Genomic DNA, 13786 nt, shown 5'->3' with positions numbered 1-13786 from the left:
GTGCTTTGTGCAAAATTTATTCACATTGATCAATTAAAAAAATGTATTTCAAACATCACAACTTGGCGATCAGTAAAAAATTTTCAAAAGTATTCTCTTCACAAAATACAGTGCATTTAAAAATAAAAAAAGGTTTTTTTTCCATGAATGAAGAGTAGTTTTCACTTCTTTTGGCAGCAGGTTTTACAGGCAAAATACTTCAACAAGGAAATACAAATGCTGGTTTTAATCATATACAGTAGGCACTTTCCTATTTGTAAATGTGCACACAGCAATTAAATACAAATATTAAGACAGCTCAGTGGAGTCATACTCTTCTATAAACGTTTCCATGTCCTTCAAGCAGCGAGCACCAATCTCCCGTATGTTCTCCTGCAGAGAGGACTGAATGGGGGCTTCCAGGGACGGGTCCTTCGCGATCAGCTTCTTTACCACGAAGACGAAAGTTTCACACTGCTGATAGTACACCTGAAACAAGCGGCCACAGCTCAGATGGCAAAGCGAACTGAGAGACATTCATGACATGACAAATCATCTTCAGCCAACTCTTGCAACACCGCTGTATTTGTAACCGACATTCTGCGGCCACCATGGAGATTAGATAAGAAGAAAGGGGCCATCTTATCTGTCGAGTGGTTAGAATACACTCTTAGACACGCACCCACCATTGATGAGTGCTACCTCATGTGATGCCCGTCACATTGAAGACGGCACAAAAACACATGTCGGTGCGTTCCCTGAGCCTGGCGACCCGGATTTAATGATAATAATATTATCAGCCACATTCTTTGTCATGCTTGTTGCCTCCGGCGAGGCAGTTTCAAATTGAAGCTAAATCTCAACAAAACAAATCTCTTTTTCTTGTCAAAAGTCTCAAATGTGCTTTCCTCGAGCTTTCCTGTCAGTCTCTCTAATCCCAGCTCCTGCTATCATCTCTGTTCCTGCCTCCCTTCATCTGCTTCTCACTATCCCCTCATCCCTGCCTGTTTGTTTATCTGTGATAAACGACTTCTCTCTACCTCGTCGATCTGCTTCCTCTTCATTTGGATGGCTCGTTCTCGGGCTGCTGTCTGGCCTGTCGTGGACTGGATCTCCTCGGGCTCCCTCGGATCTCGCTCTGCGATTTGCTTACTGTCCTTTGGAGAACTCTACAAGTGACAACAGAAAGTGATCAGCACTGAAGTTCACTAAAACGCATTCCAGGCATCATGTCCTGAGATCGTGCCAGCTTTATATAAACTGAAGTGATGGATTTATTAACCCTCAACAGGTTTGTATTGTGTGATTTGAATGGATGGAGGTGACAATGACATTTGAAATCTCTCTATACAGTGGTACCTCGGATTTTGAACGTCCCGGAGAGTTTGAACAAAAAATTCTAGATTTTTTTGCTTCGGATTTCGAACGAAAATCCAAAAATCGAACGCCCCCGAAAAAAGCCGGAAAAAACATAACGTGTGCGGACCGATCAGCTGACCCACGACGCGCTTTGCTATTGTGTATAACGCAGCCTCTGTATGCAGACGTTAGCTACATTTACTGGCTGTTTTTTCTTCATATTGAGGGGTAAAATCTTTCCTGTCTCCGCACTGGACTGTGGTCAAGTGTCACAGGGGAGGTGCTCGCTCTGGACACCTCCGAGGCTGCAGCGCGCACTCCAGGGTTTGATGTCCTGTTGTGGGCTGGAGCTGGGACAGGGATGAGTCTGGGACAGAGCGTTACTTGGTTTATGACTTTGTCACAGCCAAACTGCACAGAAGCGCACATTCAGAGCTGGACACACACCGGGCACCTCTTCACTTCTGGAGAGACGTCACTCACTCGGCAACCCCTTCCAACGTGCAGCGGCCACACACATAGAGGAACAGCGCACCTGCAGCAGACACTCTACATTCACTCCTACAAAAGCCTATTTTAAGGCTTGGAACACATTATTTCTTTTTCCATTAATTGTAATGGGAAAAATCGATTCTGATTTCGAACAAATTGCTTCTCGAACTGCCGTCTGGAACGGATTGTGGTCGAGAACCGAGGTACCACTGTATAAGAAAAAAACAAAAAATATAGATTCTGCTCAACAACATCATCAACTCCCATCACTCACAAGCAAAACTCCTTTAATTTTCTGGGACAGAATTTGGCACTCTTGTACTCACAATCTTTTTTTTTTAATAGTGAGGGCCAAAAGATGGTACAATATTATGAGGAATAATGCAACAGAGATGATGGAAAAATACATTAAAATATTGATTGAAATTTTCATGTAATGGCAAAAAGACAAAATTAAAAGAGAATAACCTTTGCTTAAACACCAAAAATGTTCAATTTTAATGAGCAAAATTAACATTTAAATTCTTCGATTCTGTTTCATAGTCCTCAGGCAAAACCTGAGTGTACGCCATCTGAGTTTTAATAAAGTTTCTGATTTCCTCTCTCACAAGATGGAGTGCGAGAATAAGCACAAACACCTTCCTCTCCTCACTGCAGCAGTGATTCATCACGCTGCTCCGCTCCAGGCTGTGCTTAGGTCAGCCAAGAAATGTATGCAATCCTTTAATTTCAGATTCTGCTGCAGCGACCCCATGTCTGCACTCAAGTCAAATTGGACATGAATTTGGGTTGTTTGTAATACATCTCAAGGGTTTTAATAGACGTCCATTGTTCTAGAGTTTCCCCAAGCAAATAGGTACAAAAGCAATTACTTTGGAAGCTTAGCACTCACATTTCCAAATATTGGGCAGCGGAATGTTTCAGAAATCCATTCTCTGGCTTCGGTTTTTGGCTCAACAGGAGTGTCCTGCAAATATTAACAGAAACATAAAACATTTAATCAGATAAAGACCACATATTGAGCACACAGGGTCCTCATAAATGTCGTAAGAGGGCCACATGCGGTCCAGGAACCTCAAGTTTCCCTGCACTGAAAAATGGTTGAAAACTTTTTTGATTTATTTTCAGGCAACTTCCTACAGTTTGGGTAGAAGAAGCAATTGATCAACAAAGAGTAGGGATCACTGCGGAACTACCGGTGGGGGAATTATAGATGGAAGGCAGCTAGATCAATTTGTCATTTAATGTCAAAACCTTTCGCTTTAATCTCCCTCTGATGCCACATTCCCGCACTGAAACATCCCTGCCATCTGTGCTAGTACTTGCATGACTCAAGTAGCCATCCAAAAATAATGACAAGTAAAGGTTGAGAACTCACAGTGAACTCAATGCCCTTGTCTCGGCTGGTGGGCAAGACTGCTTTAGTCGCTGGAGAAGAGACAAACCACAAGGTCAAAGCAGTGCGTGGCTATATGTTTGGTAAAAACGCTGTTAAAATTCACTCTTCAATCTACTTGTGCAGTGTTGTTACCATGTGAGCAGGAACATTGTTGGATCAGTGCTATCTTCTCTCATATACAGTACACGCACAACCACACACACGCACACAAAATAAAAAACAGCGATGAGTCACCATCATCGCACTATCACTCAGCCACGCAAAAAACCTGTTCACTCACTCTCACACAAACACACACCTCCACAGTGCTGCAGTGTCTGCACAGATGCTCAGCTTCAGATAAAAACAGGCCAAAGCAACAGTTTCACCATCATTTGCTAACTCACTGACCTGCTGGAAGTCAATGCCTCTCATGTGTTTGTAAGATACAGATGGGAGCCATGTCGAGGCAGATGACGAGTCTCTTCTGTCAGATTGACTTATGCGGAGCAGCGTTGACATAATCCCTCCACTGACTCCAGAATAAGCTTCCTTCCATCAACATTATGGAAGATGTAGATGTAACTACCTTCAACAACCAGATATTTAATTCCTTCAAAATAAGTGGCGTTCCATAAACGCTGGGATTTTATTAGCCAATGCTGCCCCCTAGTGACGAACTAATATGCCGCACAGACAAATGGAAATGGGAAATGGAAAATAATACCAAAGATGATTTTCTACGCTCAAGAGCAACAGGTTCAAAATCCGATTTTTTTTTTCATGACGACGTAGAGAGATGATGAAACAAATAGATAGGCTTACATTTTTTCCGTTTTGGAGGAGGACCACCATGATTTCTAGACTCATAATGCACTATCTCGTTCTTCTTGTAGTGATTTTTAGGCGCTGAGGGAGCCCACACATTGGCGTAGCCTTCATTAACTGGATAGTAGCTTCTTGACTTGTGGAATGAGTGGTCATCTCTCAGATATCTGGATGTAGTCATCAAATTACAAACAAGGTCATGTTGTAACACATCAGCTCATTCAGGCAAAACTCTTACTTTGACTTGTAGGGCTTCTCCTCAAACTGTGGTTTGTAAGAGCCAGACGGCCTTTTTCTGTATCTGGGTGGGCTTGATCTGGGCGGGCTTGGTATTCGTCTGATGGCTCGGGTTTTGTCCTGAAAGAAGAAAACCTATGAAATCTACTGGGACAATAGAGAATTTATTAGTCATTTAATTCAGGAAGGGAGACACAAATGCGTTGAACGTGACAATAATAAACGAATTATAGTCCCATCCTAAGCAACAATGATAAACTCCTTGTACTGCCCACAAAAGGAGGACTCACTCAGTATATCGGGAAAATTATCACCAGCCATTTTGATTCAAATGGACTCACTCATGTGTGTAAGAACTAATGTAAGAGATTTAGAATTTCATCTCCACTTTTGTGCAGCACAGTGCAGACACTGCAGACCAGGAACAAACGTACTAACGAGCTATTACACAGTGTTATAGTGTATTTATCCCACACACGTGCTGGCTATTGGAAGATTCATCAAGAAGTATTTCCAAAATATACCTATATTGTAAGTGCCGTGCCAAGTGACACCAGTCGACTCAGTGTCTGACATGAGGCTTAAAAGTCACTCCAACAAATACAACTGAAAACTCTCAAAAAGAAAGCAGTCTAAACTATCATTCAGTAAGTGAAAAGTCTCTTACCGTCATTTCAAAAACACACACCAGGACCCAGTCCAGTCCCGCCAGCTCCCTGTTTTTGAGCAGCAAGTTCCTGATTCATTAAACCAGGAAGTCTTCGTGCTCTCCGTCACATGGACGATATTTTCACGGAAGAAGACAAAAAAACAGTCCGCTGACCACACCTGGAGGTAGCGCACCTGCTCACTCGGTCACCAGAGCAGGTCACGCCGCCAAGTTACCCGCTCTCGTCCGAGTTACACGGTAATGGAGGGGAAATCCACGGCGCATGCGCAAACACAAGCGCGTGTCGCTCACCTGGCAGGTTCCCCATGCTGCCAAAGATGACGCTGTTGGACATAATTTTAGAAAATATCAAGCTATACCTAAATATGAACATTTAAGCACAAGTACAGTATAACAATTGAACTATGAATTGAATTCATGTTAAACATGATTTCTAATATTAAACTGATTTTTTTATCTTTCTCTCCTACAACTACTTTTATTTCCGCAAGACTTGTTTTATTGTTTATTTAAAACATAATAAATATAAGAATGATTGGTGTATATTATTAAATATATAACAAATGCTTTCCAGTCTTAATGTATGACTTATTCATCTCAGTTAAATGCTGCATCATCCAACTTTTAAAACAGGCAGTTATTCATTTTATTGAATGTAATTGTTATTATTTTCCAGTGTTTATCTTTTTTATTGATTTAATTATATCATGTTTTCCCATAAGCGGTCAGCAATCATTTAATACATAATTTTACATTTTGAATTTGTGTCTATGTCTGTATTTTAAAATTAATAGCAAACCCTTTTATCAGTGCTGCTATTCCCTAGCTGCATTTCTTTTCATGTATAGATAAGTGAAGTGTAATGGGTTCCTATTGATGATGTGTCGTATGTCTGGACAAACAAAGCAGCTGCTATTCAGGCCAAATCAAAATGACACGCTCAAGCCTCACATGACTTAGCTGTCATATTGTCTTACATCACTGTCGGACATGGTATTTCCAAATTTGAGAATGCTTACAATGGATATTAAGTCCTTTTCGTGACAACAGTAGTCCAGAGTGCTCCACCCACTGCCTCCACCCATAAAACTACTTCCTGGCTCAAGAGCTTCTCCCCCAAGTTTTATTAAAACCAGACTCCAGTGAGGATGACTTGTTTGCTTCTTTGTCTTTAGCCAGTGGTGACACCAGAGGTCCTGTTCTTAAAAAGGTAAAACCGAAACACACTGTTCATGTTGGTACTTGCGCTGTTGTAGAATTGAAGCTTGTAGAGCAGGTTTTTCTTCTGGTTTACTTTGCTTGTGACAGTGAAGAACCTTGTTGCTCACGTGAAGCTGCACACGTAAGACAGCTACTCTTTAAACTCAGCTCTTTTAAATACTTTATATAGTGTGTCCCACATGAGTAATGGGTTTTACCTTTCTAATGGTGTCGGATTTCTCTGTTGGAACACGGTAAATTCTTCTTCAGACACAAACAAAAGAGGGAAAAGAACTTCCATTTTGTAACAATGGTGACTCTTTTTTTCAAGTTTTCAGACCTGAAAAGTCACCAAATCCAGGATATCAACAACCAGCACAACCTGTATTTATGCAAAACTCAAACATGAGGTAATGTTTTCATTCATTTAGCTTATAAAATATTTAAATTTGTTTAAATGTGTTGTTGAATGAACTACTTTTGATCCTCTTGTTTGTTTACAATTGTTAAAACCAGTGTTTTCTGGCCATATATATTTACATCAGCTCCCTCATTTAATATGCTTTAGAATGCTATATAATTATGTAGTTTGCCTGACAGGGTGCAGTCAATCCCCAGAGCTCAGATACTGCAAGAGTTCCTCGCCCGATGCCAGGCCCTCGCAGCACACGACAACAGAGGATTCAAAAAAGAGTTTGAGGTAATTGCTGTCTTTTGTAGATTGTGGGACGTGTGGTCATTTTTCTTGCTGACAGGAGCTGGAAACGGTGGGGAAAGACCTTCCTACCAATGCAGGAGACTCCGAGGCCAACCGGGAGAAGAACAGATATCCCTACATTTTGCCATGTGAGGGATTTTAACATCAGTCCTGCATTGCGTGATGGTGAAGAAATAATGTTTGTTTTTCCCTCCACAGACGACCACTGCAGAGTGAGGATCTCCATCCACAACTCTAATTCACACTCCGACTACATCAACGCCAGTTTTGTGCCTGTAAGAAATCAAACATGAGGCAAATTGCAGTCCCATGCTCTTCTCAAGAGCCCGTCATTTGCAGGGCGGATGCTCCGAGAGGGACTTCATCTGCACTCAGGGTCCCATGAGCAACACCATGGCTGACTTCTGGAAGATGGTGTGGGAGCAGAACGTTCGCGTCATTGTCATGGTGACAGCTTTGAAATACAAGGATACAGTAAGATGGAAACGTCATGGCACAGCTATCTTCTAGTGTTTTAGGTGTTAGAGCCACAAGTGAATGACTGTCTCTGCACTCAGGTTCTCTGTGACAAATATTGGCCCCTTGAACGGGGGACAGTTTATCACGGACTCATCCAAGTGACAACAATGGCCAGGAAACAGGGTCCAAACTATTTTATCACCACCATCAACCTCCGACAGGTGAGACCTTTAAACTGCTGTTGTTGACTTCTGCACACAGTGAGTGCACCAAAAATGAATGTAACCGCTGCGACCTGTGTTCCAGAGAGACTGTGCAGCAGACCGAATAATCACACACTATTACTACCCTGCCTGGCCAGACAGAGGAGTGCCAAAAGAGCCGTCCTCCCTCTGCATCTTTACTGAGCATGTGCGACAGCATCTGGAAAGCATTCCTCGCCTGGGGCCAGCTGTAGTTCACTGCAGGTTTGACCTTTATCCTTGGCCCAAGCAACCCAGAGAAAGATGGGTAGGGCGATTGACAAAAGCCCTGTTTATTGTCTCCAGCGCAGGGGTTGGTCGGTCAGGGACGTTCGTGACTCTTCTGTGGCTCATGCAGTTGTGTGCTCGAGGCATTCGACCTGATATACGGGCTGCTGTGGAGGATCTGCGTCTACACCGCATGTGGATGGTCCAGAACCAGGTCGGGACATTTACCAGAAACTACTACTTCTACTGTTTTAGTTTGAAATTAAAAATACAGCATAGAGTTTATGATTTAACAGGGTACAAACGCTCATCTGCACCTTGCTCATTGCTCAAACGCTAAGAACTCTAATGGTTTGAGTCCGCTGTGGTTTTTGTTTACCTTCTCCTCCCTTTGTGCTACTTAGGAGCAGTACATATTTGTGCATCAGTGTCTGCTCCTTATAACTAGGCTCGGTTCCAAGTAGCAGCCAGAGCCCAGGAACCTCCTCCAACATGGCTGACTCTCAGGATCAACGGCGTAGCTCCTCTGGGTTTGGAGAGCCGACCAGCAGGAGGAGACATCGGAGACAAAAACCTTCATCAGAGGAACCACAGAACACGCTGCAGATGCTGCACCCCGGGAACCTACTGAGGCGGCTACTGCCTTCCTCGTCACAATTCAACCCCGGCTCTCATGCTTCCTGAACCTGCTGCAGGACACAGCAACGTCAGAGATTCTATGTGCCCTAAGGGCTGCAAACTGGAAGAACCTGATAAGTACTGAGGGCACAAAACACAAACAAGGAATCAAGACCCATCAGGTCCAACCAGCTCCTGCACAGATGACTTTCTACCGGAGATAATGACTGTGGTAACTACCCATATATGTCAGCACCGCTGTGAGATTACTTTTATTGTTTTTAAAAATCATTGTGCATCAGTTATAACACAACTAAAGCAATCGGTACTGAGAAGATGTGGGTTTAAAACCAGACTGGCTAGAAAGGCAGACAAATGGTGGATGTACAAAAAGGTCATGTTTCAAAACAGAAGAAACACAGGCACTGCCATTCTCCTTAGATAACCGAAACCCAGTATCATACAAGAAGGAGACACAAGTACATTATAGATCATCTGGGTCTTCGAACAGAGTCCTTTATCTGTGATAGGGCAGTAACTTATACAGCAAGTCCTGCTCAGATTAATAATTGTTATGGAGAACTTTCAGTCCCATCATGTGGCAAGTTCCGGTACTGCAGAATTGTGATGCAACGTTTATTTCCACGTGTGAATACTTGCAATTTCGCCCTCCAACATGGAGGCGCTGCAGAGCAAACCACCTTTTCAATAAACCAAACAGTGGTCGTGTAAAGGTAAATGATCACTTGTTTTGGGGTTTTTTTACCTACCAGAGAAAAAGGAAAAGCAGAAGAGACAGAGAGCAGGTCTGACACTGTGAAAATATATATGCAATATATATACAGATTAAAACAAATAGAAAGTATATTAACTGTTTCCGACTATTGGTACAAAGTTAAAAATAACATTTAAATAAAGGTCCAATCGTCCTTTGGCCGAACAAAGAAAATATGAAGTGGAAGTAAGTCATCAGACACAAGCATCTGCATGTGTTAAGCGTATGTACAGTTATGTATAGATTATATGTTGACACGATGAGTATAAACAGACACATGCCGCTCTTCCAGGCCAACAGAAGGCGTAAGTACAAAACTACCAAGACAGATCCAAGGCTGTTCCAAGTGTGAAGAAGAGTCCATTAAGAGTTCCCAGGTTGGATTACTGCCCACTGTCCGACATGTGAACGGCTTCCTGGATTTCTCTGACAGCCAGGATGCGCGCCAACATCTGCTCCAGCTGCTCTTTTGGGATTGGTTGTGTCGAATACCATATGGGACTGTTGGGAGCCACCACAGGTTCAGGAGTCAGGTAGAAGGTGTCGTTGCGTCCCTTAGCACTCTGCGGACTAAAACAAAACACTGTCTGTATATCTATTTTAAGGTAAATACAATCCTGCTACATCATTGCTGAAAGTCTCCATTTTATTAAAGTTTGAATTATTCAAAATCATTGTTACCATTTGAAGAGGTAGAAGTCGTAGAGCTTGATTGGGCATCGTAAGGGGTTCTCAGGATCCTCCAGCTGCTCTGAGTACATGTCATCCGTGACTGAGAACAGATTTATTTTCATGATCATTTGTTCCAATCTTTCCATGACATAAATTATATTTGTTGAACTTTACCTTTCTGTCCAATAAACCTCTCAGTTGACTTCAGGTACCGGATGCTGGTACTCTTGTCTTTGGGGTTATTGGGACTCTTCCTGGTGTGTCTCAACACTTTAGAGAACGCAACTTTAAGATGCTGCTCCACCGTCTTCAGGTGGAAATATCTGTATGGAACAAGCCATAATGAGTATGACAAAGCCATGTATGGTTGCATTGAAGTCATGTACACACCTGACAGTTGACTTAATACAGAAAAAAATAATGCGGCGCCACCTACTTTGTGTTGAAGAACATCAGCGTTGTGAGCAGTGTGGAGGGCGAGTGGGCCCCCAACTGTTTACATTCCCACAGCATCTCTTCTGTTACATGACTGGGGATAATATAGCCTGGGTGGAAGAGTGTAACCCATCATTACAACCTGATAACATGTCGCTCCAATAAGGAGTTCATAATGTTTGACACATGAGACCTTACAATAAATTAATCACATTCAATCTTGACAATGGGTTGCAGATGGTCTCCCAGTTATGATCTGTGCTTGCCAGTTTGTTTTAATTTACCACAGCAGTAGCTGTGCAGTAGAAATGAAATCACACACATCGTACTGTTGTTGTACACACCTAAAGGGTGAACAGTTGGATTCCAGGTTTCCAGGATTTGATGCAAACATTGAGCAAAGCGAGCATAGTACTGATCCGAAAAGACGTCATCCACACGGCCGTTATCAAAAAGATACTGCCAAATGAAAGACAGAATTGAGGATTAAGATGCGGCTCACACCATGACTGATGAGAAATATATTTTTTGAAACTCACTTTTTGTATGCACAGAAATACATAGTAAAGCACATCAGCCTCATATGTCTCCCCCTCCAGGCCCCTGGCCTCAGTTGTCATCATTGACAGACCCATGCAGAGTTCAGCCACTGCACTTGAAATCAAGTCCTCCTGGAACCTCAGAACTTGGCGACCTGACAAAGAGAACAAGGCAGGTTTTAGAAACTACTGACATGTCGTCAGAATTTTTGATGTGGCGTCCTTACGTCCGATGGGAGCCAGTTTTTGCTTCTCAGATTTTTCCAATTCTGCATTTTTCCGTTGGGCCCAAATCCGCCAAACCTCCAATCCTTCCTCAGGCTTCAGAGTGGCGGGCAGCAGCAGTTCTTGGACCTGAACCTGCTGCTGGCCTTGGCCATCAACTTCCGCCACCACTGTCTGACCCTGTCCAAAACCACAGGGGCCAAATTACAGTCATTTTTATGTTCTAAATTCTCTGAAATATACTGGAATCATTCAATCAGTTTAGGAACACCAGTTGATTATCTATGATCTCCTCTAAGAAGTCTTCCCTTCACGTACGTGCATGTATGCATGCATGAAAAAAACAAACATGGATGCTAAATTTGCTTACCTGTAACTGCTGTGCATCCTGTCCAGTCAGTGTTTGTGTGTGTAGCACTTGCTGTTGTGGGTCCCAGATCAGGGACTGTGTAGCATTAGGATACCCCTGCACTGCCACTGGGATGTGGATGTTTCCATTCATCAGTTGCGCAGGGAACAAGGTATTTGCAGCAAGAGTGTGAACAACTTCTTCCTGGCCAGTCATTCCTCCAGAACTTGTAATGCTTGAAACGGCTTGTGCCGTCTGACTCTGACTTGTAACACTCTTGAGCTTGTCATTGTCAATCGTAACCTGTGTTGGCAAGGTTGTCATTGTTGTAGTGTTCGCACCAGCGACTTGGACTGTTCCATAGGCCTCTTGTGGAATGGCAATGTGTGTAACCTGCTCCCGACCCCCAGACCCGGCCGGGGCAGAATAGACAGGAATGGTCCAGGTCTCCCCTGTGGGACTGGTGATAGTTCCTGTTGCACTGTATAGGTGAGAGCTGTCGACAGTCAAAAGGTCTGGTCGTAGGGACACGTAACTCTGCTGCTGACCCTGTCCTTGCGGAATGGCAAGGACTGTAGCAACTTGCTGACCAGGCAAGGCATAAGACACAGTAATAGGCATGTCCACTTTTCGCTTCTTGGCTGGCTGAAGTACACCGGCCCCCTGCGACGTGGCAACAGCAGTTCCCAGCACCCGTCTCTCTGTGCCATCCTGCTGCTGGGTAGGTGAAAGTGCTCCCACTGTTTGTATTTGAATCTGTTGTCCTCCAGCAACAGCTGCCACCAATTGGGCTTGTAGCTAAAACAAATACATTCAATGATTTAGTAAAATCATGATGTGCCCAAGCTGTGTCATGTCTGTTTATGTACCTGTTGGTGCTGCTCTTCAGTAAGTTCGCCAGGCTGAATCAGCTGAGCTGTAGTTACACCTTGAAGCTGTTGGTGGGAGCCAGTGGGTACTTGCAGTACCTGACCCAGCATCTGTCCATGCTGATTACCCTGGATCTGGACCTGGATTTGAAAGGGTGGAATACATTTTCTAAAGAATGACCGTTTACTCATCAAAAGCTATATTACTGACCAGTTCAATATGAATGCACTACACGTACAGTAATACAAACCTGCACAATTTCTGCATTCTGTTGAACAGCTTGCTGCTGAGCCGCTGCCTCTTGAATCTGTTGCTGCTGTGGTTGGACTTGCACTTGAACCTAAAAGATTAAAGTCAGTAAGTCAATTTTCAACTAAAGTGTTTCATAAATGAACAGCAACACTTACCGGACATGCAAGTTCCAAAAGAGATCCAGCAACTTCTGTGCTATCCGTGTAGATGCAATTGGTTTCTTGCTGGTAGATCATACTGGTGGTTGTTGTTGTAACTTCTCCAGACTGTTGGCTGAACTCCTGCAGGGCATCTGGACCCTTATTCGCTAAGGATTCCAAAAATTCCTTCATGCGATGCTGAGGGATGCTGCGAGCTTTCTGCCTCACAAGCTCCTCATAGGATCCTGCACTGTCCAAAGAGTTATTCATTGCTTCACACGGTTCCACTTTGTTGAAGGATACTCTAGAAAACAAATATTGGGTGTCATGCAGCAGTGCAGAACATCAATGAGTTTCAATATCAAAGTTTAAATGTTGACGTAATTACAAAGCAATTGAAACCCAATGTGATGCATGAAGACAAAATGTCAAAACAAGGTATTTTAAGCCAAGTGCGGTGTCGCTACAACAGATAACAGGAAAGGGTTAATTCTAGATGCGTGTGTTGCAAGCTGGGATAAAAGCGCGGTTACTTTCTAATTCAGATATATTCAACACTGAATATTCCGTGCATTAGAGGCACGAAACGTGTTCACCAACGGAGGCGGTGGATGAAAATCCAGCACTGTTAAAGTGTCGACTGATTACACAACAAGCTACGTTAGCTGAGCTAACTAGCCGCGCATTTTATGCAGTAGGGTAACGTTGGAGCAATTAAAATGGAAGTAAAATCCGCACTTCGCGCTTGTGACATGATAGCAACGCAGGGTCAGGTGCATAAATGCGGGAGGAATACAAAAGGGTGTCAGTCCACGGGAAAAGTGTTTTTGCAATGCTAGCAGACGTTAGCTACCTCTTTTCCCCAACGGAGCCGCCCGGAAGCGCTTCTTCTGCTTCAAAACTGTAACTGTTCTCCAACCAAAGAACCAAAGAAGGTTTTCTGGTCGACAGAACCTTGGTCAAGCGTTTCCCTTTCCTTGTGTAGATGTAGTTTTTATCTCATATTTCGCTGGGCGCCATCTTACAACATCAACAACAGACCAATAAGCAAGCAAGTTGTAAGTCTGTCTTGCTCTCGCGGCATTTCGCCGAGGTCTTCTCGCGACAACAGGATTGTTAGT

At 43.3% G+C, this 13786-nt stretch overlaps 3 protein-coding genes across 10 annotated transcripts; 1 reads left to right on the top strand and 2 right to left on the bottom strand.

The window, feature by feature from the left end:
- Positions 1-44: 44 nt before the first annotated feature.
- LOC128749943 (periphilin-1) lies at positions 45-5188 on the bottom strand. The gene is made up of 7 exons (XM_053849966.1): positions 4941-5188; positions 4275-4393; positions 4034-4203; positions 3209-3258; positions 2723-2797; positions 1020-1148; positions 45-468 (listed from the first exon to the last, which is right to left on the bottom strand). The coding sequence occupies exons 1-7, from the start codon at positions 4944-4946 to the stop codon at positions 289-291; spliced, it is 729 nt and encodes a 242-aa protein (XP_053705941.1). The 5' UTR covers positions 4947-5188; the 3' UTR covers positions 45-288.
- An 858-nt stretch (positions 5189-6046) lies between these two features.
- LOC128750124 (receptor-type tyrosine-protein phosphatase V-like) lies at positions 6047-10112 on the top strand. 8 transcript variants are annotated; one of them, XM_053850351.1, is made up of 10 exons: positions 6047-6153; positions 6475-6553; positions 6762-6843; positions 6899-6989; positions 7060-7136; positions 7201-7335; positions 7419-7541; positions 7627-7787; positions 7869-8004; positions 8239-10112. In XM_053850351.1, the coding sequence occupies exons 2-10, from the start codon at positions 6534-6536 to the stop codon at positions 8419-8421; spliced, it is 1008 nt and encodes a 335-aa protein (XP_053706326.1). In that variant the 5' UTR covers positions 6047-6153; positions 6475-6533; the 3' UTR covers positions 8422-10112. The 8 variants fall into 8 exon arrangements, with proteins under 8 accessions (XP_053706326.1, XP_053706320.1, XP_053706323.1 ...); XM_053850345.1 differs by having other exon boundaries at positions 6732-6843; XM_053850348.1 differs by having other exon boundaries at positions 6744-6843; positions 8239-10111.
- LOC128750123 (transcriptional regulator QRICH1-like) lies at positions 8659-13716 on the bottom strand. The gene is made up of 12 exons (XM_053850344.1): positions 13519-13716; positions 12681-12969; positions 12524-12613; positions 12273-12413; positions 11425-12201; positions 11057-11234; positions 10830-10984; positions 10635-10749; positions 10292-10400; positions 10030-10178; positions 9865-9955; positions 8659-9753 (listed from the first exon to the last, which is right to left on the bottom strand). Exons 2-12 carry the CDS (start codon positions 12933-12935, stop codon positions 9567-9569), a joined length of 2247 nt encoding a protein of 748 aa, XP_053706319.1. The 5' UTR covers positions 12936-12969; positions 13519-13716; the 3' UTR covers positions 8659-9566.
- Positions 13717-13786: the final 70 nt, after the last annotated feature.

Source organism: Synchiropus splendidus, chromosome 18, assembly GCF_027744825.2.
Source record: "Synchiropus splendidus isolate RoL2022-P1 chromosome 18, RoL_Sspl_1.0, whole genome shotgun sequence".
NCBI classification, from domain to species: domain Eukaryota; kingdom Metazoa; phylum Chordata; class Actinopteri; order Syngnathiformes; family Callionymidae; genus Synchiropus; species Synchiropus splendidus.
This window is presented reverse-complemented; position numbering and strand designations above follow the sequence as displayed.